The 15,250-nt window shown below is 45.5% G+C and overlaps 2 protein-coding genes across 10 annotated transcripts in view; one reads left to right on the forward strand and one right to left on the reverse strand.

Annotated features, from left to right (window-relative positions):
• Positions 1–3,351: 3,351 nt before the first annotated feature.
• PPP1R3D (protein phosphatase 1 regulatory subunit 3D) lies at positions 3,352–6,117 on the reverse strand. Its single transcript, XM_075350386.1, has 2 exons — positions 5,584–6,117; positions 3,352–5,499 (listed from the first exon to the last, which is right to left on the reverse strand). Exon 2 carries the CDS (start codon positions 5,429–5,431, stop codon positions 4,532–4,534), a length of 900 nt encoding a protein of 299 aa, XP_075206501.1. The 5' UTR covers positions 5,432–5,499; positions 5,584–6,117; the 3' UTR covers positions 3,352–4,531.
• Positions 5,702–15,250, forward strand: part of FAM217B (family with sequence similarity 217 member B) — a 33,000-nt gene continuing 23,451 nt past the window's right edge. For 3 of the 9 annotated variants that reach the window (XM_075350377.1, XM_075350383.1, XM_075350382.1), the window contains exons 1-3: positions 5,702–6,253; positions 6,333–6,396; positions 14,849–14,913. Coding sequence is in view for 2 of the 9 variants with exons in the window: in XM_075350382.1 (XP_075206497.1) it covers positions 14,903–14,913 (11 nt within the window). In the remaining 7 variants the exon portion in view is untranslated. The other 6 variants (XM_075350378.1, XM_075350384.1, XM_075350381.1 and 3 more) reach the window with 4 other exon arrangements.

Below are 15,250 nucleotides of genomic sequence, written 5' to 3' on the forward strand. Positions count from 1 at the left end.
ACAAACTTCTAATAAATAAATTGCAGCATGTTTATTCTTCTTGTGTTTTTGGCACAATTTGTGGCACAAAAACGCATCAAATCAGAATTGACAAAGATGCACCAAATACGCAGCATCATTACAAGCGTTTTGGGGTTTTTTACATTTCCAGGCTCTCTGGGACAGGGTGCAGTTTTAGGTGCAGTTGTGATGTCTCAAAGGTGCAGTTTTTTTGTGACAACATCGGCATGCAGCATGTAGCCTTAGGGGCACTTTGCACGCTGCGACATAGCTAGCCGATGATAGCGATGCCCAGCGCGATAGTACCCGCCCCCGTCGCACATGCGATATCTTGTGATAGCTGCCGTAGCGAACATTATCGCTACGGCAGCTTCACACGCACTTATCTGCCCTGCGACGTCGCTCTGGCCGGTGACCCGCCTCCTTCCTAAGGGGGCGGGTCATGCGGCGTCACAGCGACGTCACACGGTAGGCGGCCAATAGAAGCGGAGGGGTGGAGATGAGCGGGACGTAAAAATCCCGCTCACCTCCTTCCTTCCCCATAGCCGCTGGAGGCAGGTAAGGAGATGTTCCTCGCTCCTGCAGCTTCATACACAGCGATCGTACCTGTCGCTGCAGTGAAATTATGAAAATGACCGACACTACACAGATCACCGATTTACAACGCTTTTGCGATCATTTATCGGCGCATCTAGGCTTTACACGTTGCAACGTCGTTACCGGCGCCGGATGTGCGTCACTTTCAATTTGACCCCAACGACATCGCAGTAGTGATGTCGCAACGTACAAAGTACCCCTTAGACATCGGATCACAGATATCAATGTATCATTTTAGTAAGCTTTCTATGACCTACATGCAGCATACCTATGACAACTTGCCTTTACAAATTGGTTTTTAAACCATGTAACTGCGCCATTGCAGTGTGTGTTTGTATGATGGCAAAGCACAGGATCAATTACAGACTTCATCCCCATATTCCTCCATTCTAATGATCATTGGGGGTCCCAGCAGTTGAACCTCCATCAATCTAATAATTATCACCTATCCATTTAATGCAGTCACAACTTGGATCACAGCTAAGTTGTAGTTTGCAGCAACTAGAACATATGGTTGTGAAAGCTCCAAACAGGCCAGTGGTGAACTCCACAGCAAGCGACCAGGCTATGCATCAGTTTACAGTGACTAGTGAGTTGTATATCTTAGATGACATAAATATTCTGTAAGATACCATGTCTTAAAGATTTGGTATAGGTGCAAAATATGGATCTCTCCTCAGGAATAGAGCAATAAAGAAATTGTATTTATTGTGATACTTGTGAATAGTTCAGGGACGTTGTACATTGCTTTATAGTCTAACTATACGAAATACAAGAACTTTTCAGAGTTTGCATAGTTTAAGATCATATTTGCAATAAAAGGTTGATTGTATCTTCTGAGGTAATTACATGGTAAAGACATACTGTAGGAAATGGTCCGCATTACTCAGATTTTTCCTGAAACTGTAGATAGATGGCTTTAAAGGGAATCTGTCACTTGATTTATGCAGTCCAAATCACAGACAGTGTGAATCAGAGTCTGACAGTGCAATTGCAGCCAGGTATTTTTTCTCTGAAACACTTTGGCGTTTTAGAGAAAATATAATTTAAAGAGTAGGCCAGCGACTACAGTAAGAGGTGTGACTAGTCTGGTGCTGCCCCAGCTGGCTTCTCCCTGCCCTACTGTAATTGATTGACAGGTCTCTCCTATGTTTATACATAGCCACAGAGAGACCTGTCAATTAACTGTAGTTGGGCTGAAGAGAAGCCGGACTAGTCGGTCTCTACCTACAGTCTCCATCCGCCTCTTCAAACCATGATTTATTTGAAATGTCGGAATTTCAGAAATAAAACCTACCAGGTTGCAATCGGGCTTCCAGGCTCTGATTCTAAGGCTATGTGCCCACGCTGCGGAAAATGCACGGATTTTGCCGCGGATTCCTCACGGAAAAGCGGATTTTCCAGAAATCTGCAGCACAGCTACTCCCCAGCCATTTCTATGGCATTTGGGAAATGCTGTGCCCACGCTGCGGATTTTTCCGCAGCGGAAATCGTGCAGATTTTCGTGCGGAAAAATCTGCAGCATGTCAATTATTGTTGCGGCTTTTCGTGCGGATTTTGCCTATTCAATTGAATTAAAAAAAATCTCAAAATCCGCGTCAAATCCGCATTAAATCTGCACAAAATCCGCACCTATGAAAAGGTGCGGATTCCGGGTGAAAGCTGCGGATTTTGATGCAGAAAAATCCGCAGATACAGAGTCCCGTGGGCAAATAGCCTTAGGCTATGTGCCCACGGGACTCTGTATCTGCGGATTTTTCTGCATCAAAATCCGCAGCTTTCCCACGCGGATTTGATGCAGATTTGACGCGGATTTTGTTGCGGATTTTGCGATTTTTTTTTTTTAATTCAATTGAATAGGCAAATCTGCACGAAAATCCACAACAATAATTGACATGCTGCAGATTTTTCCGCACGAAAATCCGCACGATTTCCGCTGCGGAAAAATCTGCAGCGTGGGCACAGCATTTCCCAAATGCCATAGAAATAGCTGGGGAGTAGCTGTGCTGCAGATTTCTGGCTTTTCCGCGAGAAATCCGCGCATTTTCCACAGCGTGGGCACATAGCCTTACTGCTTGTGGTTTGGAGAGCATGAATCAATTCACAATTCTCCGTTAACCTGAGATTTGTTTTACAATACCCATTTTTGTCCATAATATAAATAACTGATGAGCAAAATCTGCTGATAATTATCAAAAAGGAGGCTCAAATGTCTCCTAATGGCTGAACAAATCTTTACAATGAAATTTTTGAGTTTAAAGGGAACCTGTCAGGTGCAATAAGAACCCAGAACCACGAGCAGTTCTAGCTGCATCTTGCTAAAGTCCCTGTATTAGTGTATACAGTGCATATATTAGTGCATAGATAAAGAGATCTTTAGAAAAGTATTTCTAAAGATTTAACATTTTTTTTAGAACATTTTTTATTGTATGCTAATGAGCACAGGGACTAGGGGGGTTAGTTGCATGTTAGTACGACCTTGTGGGCGTACTAAAATGCTAATGAATGCGCAGTGTCAGAGGATGGTCGCGCTCACCTCTCCGTTGCCATCATGTCCGACGCTAGATTTCGGCGCAGTACGCATGAGCCCGGAGTTTCGGTCATGTGCACTATGAAGCCGGGTGTACGCATCCTGGCTTCAAACAGAAGTAGTGCACATGAACGAAAGTCCGGGATCATGAGCACTGAACCAAAATCTACCGTCGGCCGTGATGGCAGCAGGGAGGTGAGTGAGATCAGCCTCTGATGCTGCGCATTCATTAGCATGTTAGCATGCCCACAGGGGTCTACTAACATGCTAATGGAGCCGACTAGCCAGGGCAACTAATGCCCAGGTGACTAGTCCCTGAGCTCATTAGCATACAGTAAAAGATCTTTAGAAATACTTTTTGTAAAGATCTCTTTATCTATGCTAGTGTATACAGGGACAGTTAGGCAGGGATTAGCAATATGCACCCTGAGCTGTCTGTGGTTCTGGGTGTATATTGGACCCGACAGGTTCCAGTTAATGGGTTTTCCTTCTATAGATGACACCTCAAATATGGGACTCAACAAGACACCTCCGATATCAATGGAGGGAAGTTTCAGCTGACCGGACATTTATATAATATTATGTGCCGACCATGAATATCTAATAGGAATTTTGCTGCATCTCATTTCACACCCAAATTCTTCAATAGTGAACATAACTGGCGCCCTATGTGTGCACCATGTTCACTTTTATTAGAGAAAAATGGTACAAAGTTGATGTATTTATCACATTATTAAAGCACTACGCCAACGCTTTTTTTTCCCAGTGCTGGAGTAGTGTTGTTAATCCAAGCCCCCTGTGTTATACTCACTCTCCGGCATCTTCACCTTTTATGATCGCTGCTCTGGTCCCATGGCGCCATCCTGCGATCGCCACTTCTGACTGGCCAGAAGTCACAAGCTTTCAGTGCAAGTCTATGAGACCCAGAACGAAGCTCTCATAGAGTTGTATTGAGTTGTAACATCTGGCTAGCTCTATGAAACACTGGCACAGCCGGCAGGTCACAAACAGCAGAAGACCAATCCGGAGCAATGGTGATAGAAGATAAAGACAACATACGGTGAGTAGAAGAGAAGGATCAGGGACCTTAGATTAAAATTATCACTCCAGCTTTGCAATTAAAAAAAACGCTAGAGTGGTGCTTTAAACACTTATCCAACTATGACCAAGCAACATCATTCATCAAATATTTCCTTGACAGTAATTTACAGCAAGCTCGTAAAATCATGTGCAAAGCACACGGAGTCCAGTCCAGCAGATCCATCACCTGATCAGTGACTTGTGTCAATGACACGGATTATTCTAGATTGTGAGCGATGATCCCGTGTGACCTCAGAAGCCGCAGTGCACAAACCTCAGCACACATTGTATCCAGGTTATTCTCTCCAGTAACAGGTTAATGCATTAGATGAAGTGGATCCAGCTCTGCTCACAATCTTTCGGCATTTTAAGTCTGTGGCTCTTTGATATAAAGGTGTAGTTTTTCCCATAGTTGTTATCCCAATAATCTTTGCCAGCAGCCTGGTACATTATGGCGAATTGGACCACAGAGCAAATTTGTTGGAGAAAAGGCGGTAATGGAATAACGAAGGCGAATACATCTGTGCCAGGAACTGCGGTGTCACTTTTTTGCCAAGTCGCCTTTGCTTCATAATGAGTTTTCCAGTTGGTGAATGAATACCTCACTAAAACCATTTTCTCAAAGGCAAGGTTTACCACTCGAATGGTGCCAGAAATGCCAAGCTGCTCGGAGCTAGTAACTTGCTCTAAGCAGACGCAATAATGATGCAGACGCTCCAAAAAGTCTCCGCACTCCACAGGCTGCTTGAAGTCGGGCTCCAAATATTGGATGGAAACCTCGAAATCTTGACTGCAACACAAGTCCGAGTTGATGGATAACCGGGAGAGAACATGGAGAGGGATGGATGGGTTGTCACCGGTGTTGAACACCTTCACTTCAGCCAACTCCAAGCCAAGTGAATCCGCAAACCTGACCTTATGGCACTGAGGCCGACATTTGGCAGCAGTCTTTCTCTCTGGAGAACTAGGCAGAGATTTGGTTCTGCGCCTCATAATAGGCCGCAGTTCTGGATCGCAGCTATTGCTCACCTTATTCTCTGTCCGAAGGGGCCGGCTTGACCTGTGCTGCTCTTTGATTAAGGATACTCTTGGCCCACCAAATCCTTCAGCCAGTTGTGCATGTTGGTAGAGGTTATTGATGTAGCTTAAGCTGCGGGGGATGCCGAGCTCAGCTTTATCTTTGCAGTGGCGAGCCATGGTAGAAGGATGCAGCATGGAAGACATGATGACAAGTTGGAAAGCTTTACATACTGGGATTTATCCAGCAGCTCTTGTTCTCCCGTTTGGCTGTCCTGTGAAAATTAAGAAGAGAATACTTTAGTCTCAGAAGCAATAGAATATGTGCAAATGACCCTCCCTGGTCAGAAACACTGTACCTTTCCCAATTCCGGGTTCAGCTGCAGCAGTCTGTTCACACCCCTATGCTGGGAGGCACTGGCAGCAGACAGATGACCTTATGCATGAACACTCCCACCTAAGCAAACAGCACTGGAGGACCAGGGGTCACAGCACCGCAGGCAGGAACAGCAGCCTCATGCACAGCAGCAGGGGTGGGCTTGGTATTGTTGTGCGTCTGCTGTGTAATGTCCTTTCTGGTGATTGGATCAGACAGTGCATGTTCCAACCTCCTCCAGGCGAAGAACCCTTCCTCTTTCTGCTGCCAAGAAACAGAAGATGGGATAGGAGCTGCTTGTGTAAGATTCCATGTGCTGTATGGATTACATGGTAAAATCAGAATACAGCATTGTTTCCGTATGATGCAGGGGAAACGTATACGTGCCCCTTGGCATGCTCGCCAATATAGATTGTAGGAAACGAGCAACGGCAGCTGCAAACACATCACATGTGTCTCCTGGAATCTTATAGAATGCATTGTCTCAGGTGTCAGCAGTGCCAGCTATACAGGAACAACCCATAATGCCCTGCTCTGCTAATGACAGCCCTGTCCCTTAGAGGGTGGAGCTATGGGCTTTATTTACTCACCTCTCAGCAAGAATGTCTTCGGTGACAGCACAACACATAGTGGCAGGCGACGGAGATGGGAAGGCAAGTAATAGTGCACATTGTGCTGCCATTGTGTCAGGAGGAAGCGTCATGTATGCATGTTCTATATTTTGCCATACAGGCTTACCTCCAGCAATCTCGGATGGGATCTGAAGTCCAGGATTGATTTCTGGAAGCAGCGCATGGTAATGTAAATGATGGTATCATACATGCTGCGTCATGGCTGTAGAATGATGCAACATGAAGACTGATGTGTGATAGCTGTGATGAAGCTGTGTTTTCTGCTGTCTCCCATTCAGGGCACGTTTACACAACCGTATATACGATTAAAGTGCTGCCCGTGGATAAAACGGACCAGTGTTATTCAATGGGTCAGTGCAGATGAGAATCTGTATGTGAAAAAAATCTCAACATGCACTAGCTTCTTCTGTAAGGCTGGAATCACACTTGTGCGTGTAAATTCAGTCCGATTCTCATGCTAGAAAGTCGGACGATTTCTTCTCACTTTTCATTAGTGTGCTGTCAGTGTGCAATCAGATTTTTCCTCAGCAGCTGCTACTCATGTACTCTTATGTACAGGAGCATTTACAGTGTTCTCTGCTACATGCGTGAAATGTATTGAGAAAAACGGATGTCACTAGGATGGTGTATGTGCTGTCCGTGTGACATTCTTTTTTATTCACGCACCCATAGACTTGCATTGAAGAGACTCGTGCGAGAAACTCACCAAAATGCAGCACGCTGCGATTTTTTTTCTCATTCCGATTTGGAGTGAGAAAAAAATAGCAGATGGGAGCTGCCTCATTGATTAACATTGGTCCGAGTGCAATGCGAGATTTTCTCGCATTGCACTCGTGCGCGTTAATTGCAAGTGTGAAGCCGGCCTAAATCAAATAAGACTCGTCCTTTTAAAGGGAATCTGTCCACCAGGTTTTTGCCCCCTAATTTGAGAGCAGCATAATGTAGGGGCAGAGATCCTGGTTGCAGTGATGTGTCACTTACTGGGCTGCTTAGTGTAGTTTTGGTAAAATCAGTGATTGATCAGCAGGATATTATCATTAGAAAACTACTTGCCTCGCTGCCAGGAGTCCAGCATATTCATGAGCTTTGTATAACTACTAGATCTGCAGCAGAGAAAACATTGATTTTATCAAAATGACAACAAACAACTCAGTAGGTGACACAGCTGCAATCAGGGTCTCTGCCCCTACATTATGCTGCTCTCTCATTATGGGGGAGCAAAAACCTGGTGACAGATTCCCTTTAAGGGTGGAAACACATCTATGCGAGTAAAATCGGTCCAACTGGGCTGAAAAAAACTCGGCTGATTTTAGTTCACGTTAGGTGCGAGTGCAACGCAAGTGCGATGCTATTTCTGAATAAATTAATGATTTTACTAGCGTGTGTAATGCGTGTGTAATGCGTATTTTTTACTATGTCATCTGCCATTCAGCGCTGCTACATGGCCGTTGACAGCAGACACAGACAGCCATGTAGCAGAGCTGAATGGCAGATGACAGCAGACACAGACAGAGCCGCACAATCAGAATGAACTCGGGTGGACTTAACCCGACTTCATTGTCATGCTGCGGCTCTGTCTGTGCCGCGTCCTGATTAGCGGTCACCAGTGAAGGGCTCACCGGTGACCACTAATCCCCCGAGTGACTTAAGTTAGCTGCCCTCTCTCATACTCACCGATCCCCGGCGCTGCGCTGCACGGCGTTCACACTGCTCCGGCGGCTTTTACTATTTTGAAAAAGCCGGCCACTCATTAAACAATCTCGTATTCCCTGCTTTCCCCGCCCACAGGCGCCTATGATTGGCGCGGCCACCGCTGGATCCAGTGACAGCGGGTAACCTCAGTGACAGCTCAGCCGATCGTGCTACTCACCTCAGTTGCTGCTTGGAGGTGACCGGAGCGGCGGTGTCTTCTGCAGCTCCTGTCACCTTCATGCTGGAAGCGACGCTGGAGGTCCGTGGATTACGCCAGATATGGAGGGCTTTTTGGGGCTTATTAAATTGGTAATGAGGGAATTTTTTTGTGTTTTTTATTTCTAATAAAGGATTTTTTCATGTGTGTGTGTGTGTTTATTTACTGTAACTTACAGATTAATCATGGAGGGTGTCTCATAGACGCCTGACATGATTAATCTAGGATTTAGTGGCAGCTATGGGCTGCCATTAACTCCTTATTACCCCGATTTGCCAACGCACCAGGGCAAATCGGGAAGAGCCGGGTACAGTCCCAGAACTGTCGCATATAATGTATGCGGCAATTCTGGGCGGCTGCTGGCTGATATTGTTAGGCTGGGGGGCTCCCCATAACGTGGAGCTCCCCATCCTGAGAATACCAGCCTTCAGCCGTATGGCTTTATCTGGCTGGTATTAAAATTGGATTGGGGGGGACCGCACGCCATTTTTTTTAATTATTTATTTATTTATTTCACTGCACAGTATAGACACGCCCACCGGCTGCTGTGATTGGGTGCAGTGAGACACCTGTCACTCAGCGTGGGGGCATGTCTCACTTCAACCAATCATAGGCGCCTGTGGGCGAGGAAAGCAGGGAATACGAGATTGTTTAATGAGCGGCCGGCTTTTTCAAAATAGTAAAAGCCGCCGCAGCAGTGAGAAAGCCGTGCAGCGCCGCGCCGGGGATCGGGGAACGGTGAGTATGAGAGAGGAGGGGAAAATGACCGACAGACTGTGAGAGAGGGACAGAGATAGTGACGGACCGACAGAGAGAGAATAGAGACCGAGAGAGAGAGACCGACTGACAGAGAATAGTGATTGACATACATTGGGAGACATCGCTCGTTTCCAGTGTTTTAGGAAACCTGCGAGAAATGTATTTAGAAAATCAGATGTCACTAGGATGGTGTGAGTGCCGTCCCGTGACATCCGATTATTTACACGCTCCCATAGACTTGCATTGGAGAGACTCGCAGTAGAAACTCGCAAAAAAGCAGCATGCTGCGATTTTTTTTCTCAGTCCGATTTGGACTGAGAAAAAAAATCGCAGATGAGAGCTGAATCATTCACTAACATGTGTCCGATTCCAATGCGAGATTTTCTCGCATTGCTCTACTGCGAGAAACTCGCAAGTGAGAAGCAGCCCTAAGTCTACGGGTTGGATAACCTGCAGAGCCACAGTATAGCATCGTTTTCTTTTCTACCAATACTTTTTTAGGCCCCTTTCACACGTCAGTGATTCTGGGACGTTTGTGCTTTTTTTTAAACGTACCAAAATCACTGACATACGCAGACCCATTATAATGAAGTGCACCGCAGTGGTGTGGTCCGTGAAACACGTGCCAGAAAAAAAAGTGCTTTTAAAATAAAAAAAACATTTTAACTCACCCGGCGTCCAGCGATGTCCTCTGCAGCCCGTTCTCCCTGCTGCTTCTGAGCCGGCTCATTATTGTCGCGCATATTCATGATGCGCGACACAGCCGACCCGGAAGCAGCTGCTGCGGGGGTCAGCGCCGGCCGGATGCTGCACCGCGGGAGCGATCAGCACCATGGAGAGCGGGAGCGCCCACAGGTGAGTTGATTACTAAGTGCAATCACGGGCCACAGAGAACGGAGCCCGGATTGCGCTTAGACAACCCACATGTGCCGTGATTCACGGCACACGCAGGGACATGTGCGTGTTTTACACGCCAGTGAAAAACATCAGTGTTTTTCACTGACGTGTGAAACGGGCCTTATTCTGTGACATAGGAAACTGTAAATGGTCTTTATTAAATTATTAATAGCGGCAGCTGTAAAAAAAAATTAACTGGACAAGTGAGGAAAAAGTGTCAGAGTTTTCTGGATGAAAGTACTAATATTTTAGTTCAGTTTAACAGAATTCTTGTTAAAATGTTGCAATAATCAATACAAAATAATAATAAGACACATGTGAAGCACACGCTGGGAATCCTCAAAAAAGGTCTGGTTTGCAATACATCTTATAGTATAAATTGGTGAAATGGAAAGTCAGATGAATTTGATGAATTGTGTATTTGATTTTCATACTTTTGGTTCTAAACTAAATTAAATGAGATTCATATTTTTAAACAAACCTTTTGGCTGTGTGCACACCATGCATTTTTATTGCGTTTTTTTTTATATATATGTTTTTCAAGTTCAGTTTTGTCACAAAACTGCATGCAAATCTTTATGCTAGCAAAGTCAATGACAATCCTGAAGCATTGTGCACTTGTTGAGTTTTTTTCTCCTTGCAGATTTGGTGCAGAAAATAATCTTCAGCATGTCAATTCTTTCAGCATTTTTGCCAGCGTTTATCACCCATTGAACTGAATTGAAAAACCCCAGTAATGCTTCTTTTTGTGCTGCATTTTTCCTGCCAAGACATGCAGAAATCATGCAGAAATTTCGGCAACCAAATACTCAATGTGTGTTTTAGATCTGTTATGTTGCCCACTTTTGAAGGTGGCATTCAGCAGTATTTCTCCTGTTTTTGTGTAAAGTTTGCAGCCTTCAGCTATCTATATTTTCCCCTTCACCAAGACAACACCAGCAGAGAAAGATTACATCCCTGGGAATGGAAACATGGAGATAAAAAGAAACATCGCCTTCCCTAGCCTCAGTGGTTTCCTGTCCCTGTGGGACATACCTGGAAGTAACAATAATGGTGCCTGAGCTTTCCTGAGCTTAAAGGCCGCTTTACACGCAACGACATCACTAATGAGATATCGTTGGGGTCACGGAATTCGTAACGCACATCCGGCCTCGTTAGCGACGTCGTTGCGTGTGAAACGCAGGAGCGACCGTTAACGAGCAAAAATACTCACCATATCGTTGCTCGTTGACACGGTGCTCTAGTCCCAAATATCGTTGCTGCTGCAGGTACGATGTTGTTTGTCGTTCCTGCGGCAGCACACATCGCTATGTGTGACACCGCAGGAACGAGGAAACACATCGTACCTGCAGCCGCACGCAATAAGGAAGGAGGTGGGCGGGATGTTCGTCCCGCTCATCTCCGCCCCTCCGCTTCTATTGGGCGGCCGCTTAATGACGTCGCTGTGATACCGAACGAACCATCGCCTTAAAAAGGAGGCAGATCACCGGCAACAGCGACGTCGCAGGGAAGGTAAGTCCGTATGACAGGGACTAACGATGTTGTGCGCCACGGGCAGCGATTTGCCCCTGACGCACAACCGACGGGGGCAGGAACGCACGCTAGCAAGATCGCTGCTTGTAAAGCGGCCTTAAGGCCGGGGCCACACGGGGGACTACTGCGATCCTCACATGACACTCGGCTCACGCTGGCAGCACAGCAGGAGCCGAATGTCATGCGAGTGTCAATGCGACTGAGGTCTGATCATGCGATCGGACCACAGCTGCGGGGGGCGGGCCGGCTTTGAGGGGGGGGCGGGCCGGCTCTGAGGAGGGCCGGCACTGAGGATGGGAGGGAGGGATTTATCTCCCTCTCTCCTTCGTTGCCGGCTATTGCCATTCTCGCTCTGCACTCGCAGTACACCGGTGTATTGCAAGTGCAGTGCGATTTTTCTCCCGCCCCATAGACTTGAATGGGTGCGAGAAAAACAAGGATCGCATTGCACCCGCAGCATGCTGCGACTATTTTCTCGGTCCGATTAGGGCTGAGAAAATAATCGCACAAGTGCGCTGGCACATAGGCTAATATTGGTCCAAGTGGAATGCGATGTTTTATCGCATTCCACTCGCTACGCTTTTCACGCCGTGTGTCTTAGGCTGCGTGCATGCGATCATGTGTTCACAGCGCTTTGGACGCATTGTGTTTTCACTGCGTCCAAAAACTGCGTTGTACAGCACAAGCACAGTGATGATGATAATAATAATATTTTTTCACTTATATGGCGCTATTAATTCCACATTGTCCCCATGGGGGCTCACAATCTAAATTATGTCTTTGGAGTGTGAGAGGAAAGTGGAGAACCTGGAGGAAACCCACGCAAACACAGGGAGAACATACAAACTCCTTGCAGATGTAGTCCTTGGTGGGATTTGAATCCAGGACACCAGCGCTGCAAGACTAACTACTGAGCCACTGTGCCGCTCTATTTCTAGAAATCCCATGCCCACTGTACTTTTTTTTTGCAGTATAAACTGACATGCGGTGTGGCTTCCCACGTTAATTTATCCTGCCGAGCTGCAAGTGTTTTCCACTTTGACAATTAATAGAAAGTGCGCAGCTGCCCAAACCCTGATTGTGGGCACAGGCAGCTGCGGTCTCCTGCCGATAATACTCGAGACCCCGCAGGAGAAGACATGCTGCGTCCAGAACACAGATCGTAGGCACGTACCCTTAGGCTTCATCTTTTATTTTGCTTTTCTTGGGAAACGATCTATAACTGCAAGTTCACATAAAGAAAATGCAAAATATTTTCAGCTCACCCTGTTTTCAGTTCTCAGCTCTATTTATCTTCTGCTCTCCTACAGGAATTAATTTTTGTCACTGAGCGCCCGCCACTCCATCTGAATCATCACCCACACGCCGCCGCACCACCTTGTTTTTCCTAGATGTACTTCTAGTGCAACAAATTTGGTTAAAGAAGTGGGGCATCTGCATTCAATAGTGGGGGACAATGATGATATCAGATGCTGGAATCAAGGCCCAGAGTGGCTTTGGATTATTTAAGGCAGCAGTTAACTATTCATGGAGTTTAGCTCTTGAGTCCTGGACAGTTTTCCAGCAAATTTTTGTCTCACCAAAAACAGGTATTCTGCTTCTTCACCTGAAAATACAATCACACTTTAAATAAACCTGGGAATTTTCTACACCAGACTTTAAACCTCATGTGTCATGTACTTTTCATCTCACTCCTACTCTGGCTTGAAAAATTGGAGGTGCTTATTTAAAGCTAAGAGATACCTATAAGGGGCTGGATACCTAGCATCTTTTGACACTTTTAAAGGAGGAAGGAAACTTCCCCACTCTATGACCTGATAGTAGATTTCCAACAGTCTCTGGGTATTAAATATCATTCACTTCAGAGGAAAGTTTTAATTTGTTTCTCCTCTTCCTATTTGATGTGTGGTAAGACATTCCCAATTTCTTATCTATGCTAGTCTACCATAAAAAATGGAAGTTTTAGTTTTTCCTAGAAAAAGAGTTCTACCATATTTCCCCAAAAATAAGACCTACCCTGAAAATAAGCCCTAGCCTGATTTTACAGGAATTTTTTGAGTATGCTTGAAATATATGTCAAACTCTAAAAATAAGCCCCAATTGCTGTCAGGGCTGCCACAAAATATGCAAATTAAACGCAGCGTTTAGAAACGCAAAGTGGGGTCAGAAAATCCACTTTTTCCATAGACTTTGCTGGAAAATCAAAACGCATGCCTTTTGGCATGAAAAAGGTGCTTCCCAAAACAGACCTAAAAAGCACCTAAAACGCAGGTAAAAACGCAAAGTGGGTCCCTAGCCTTACACCTCTTTAGCGTTCTTTCACATAGCTTCATTAGGTAGTCACCTGGAATGACTTCCAATGAGAATGTACATCTTGTCAGAGTTCATTCGTGTTTAGAAATTTTTTTCTAGCAGGTGACATAACCTACCTTTGGTGGTGGCGTTATTTTTCTAAACAATAAAATTACTGGAGAGTCTGATTACAGATTTTCCAATGGAAAGCTCCTACATACTGTACATCGCTACTGTGTATACTTGCAGTAGAATAATTTGCCATAAGTGTCCATGTTGAGAAAACGTAAAGTGCACAATGTACGTATTTTGTAAAGTACCTGAAAAGAAAGAGTAGTCGATTATGTTATTCTGTAGGTTTCAATAAATTGAGCACCAGCCTGCTGGATGCCAAAAGGGCATTTTTTTGGCATCTGTTAGGTAAATGGAAGTTTTCTTGACACATAAACTAAGAGATTAAGTAGATTTAAGGCTGCTTTACACTAGACAATCTATCGTGCGATAGATCGTCGGGGTCACGGTTTTTGTGACGCACATCCGGCATCGCTGGCGATGCCGGCCTGTGTGACACCTCCTAGCGACGCAGTATCGCTCACAAATCGTAAGTCGTGTACTGGTCGCTAGGTTCCATAATATCGTTTAATTTAGTTGTTCATCGTTTCCGTGGTAGCACACGCCGCTCTGTGTGACACCCCGGGAACGATGAACAGCAGCTCACCTGCGTCACGCGGCCGCCGCCGGCTATGTGAAGGAAGGAGGTGGGCGGGATGTTTACGTCCCGCTCATCTCCGCCCCTCCGCTTCCATTGGCCAGCGCCCGTGTGACGTCGCTGTGACGCCGAACGTCCCTCCCACTCCAGGAAGTGGACGTTCGCTGCCCACAGCGTGGTCGCATGAGAGGTAAGTACGTGTGACGGGGGGTTACCGACTTTGTGCGACACGGGCAGAGATTTGCCCGTGACGCAAAAAGGACGGGGGCGGGTACGATCAATTGTGAAATTGCACAATCGGTCGTACCGTGTAAAGCAGCCTTAAGGGGTTTTCTAGTCTAAAACAACAATTCTGCAGTCACTATGTCACTTAGTTTGGTGCTATTTATGCATTTTATCGCCAATGTCTCATTGCTTTCCTTTTTATGTACTGTAGATGAAAGAACATTATTGTTCAACATATCAAAGGTTATCCTGCTTTCTCGTTTAGCTCCATTTCTTCTGTTTTATTTTCCAGGAAAAATTTAAATTATAATTGATATGGAAAAAAAACCCCAACAGATCTCCAGTCATGCATACAAGGTAGTTTTCTATTTTATATGTAGTTTTAGCCTTCTAGAAATGCTTTGTGGTTTCTCCAAACACAAAAATCCACTTTTAATGACTCAGCAGTCTCAGAATTATCCAACCCCTTGATTAGAATAATTCCTAACAGAACACATTTGCAATCAGGTTTTGTGTGGTGTACCTAATCAAAAGACCACCAATTATGAGAAGAAAAAAAAACATTAAAAGGGGTTGTCCACGATTTGGAGACAACCACTACTCATTACCCTTGTTTGCCCCCGTAAAAATAAATACGCCTATACTTGCCTCCAGTGCGGCCGCAGTTCCTGCGATGTCTGAAGTAATGTTCCTG

The sequence above is a fragment of the Anomaloglossus baeobatrachus genome, chromosome 5 (assembly GCF_048569485.1).
Source record: "Anomaloglossus baeobatrachus isolate aAnoBae1 chromosome 5, aAnoBae1.hap1, whole genome shotgun sequence".
Classification (NCBI taxonomy): Eukaryota; Metazoa; Chordata; class Amphibia; order Anura; family Aromobatidae; genus Anomaloglossus; species Anomaloglossus baeobatrachus.

What these genes read in the sequence shown, in the direction of transcription:
- PPP1R3D (XM_075350386.1), bottom strand. Translation starts at nt 5,431, where the DNA reads ATGTCTTCCATGCTGCATCCTTCTACCATGGCTCGCCACTGCAAAGAT.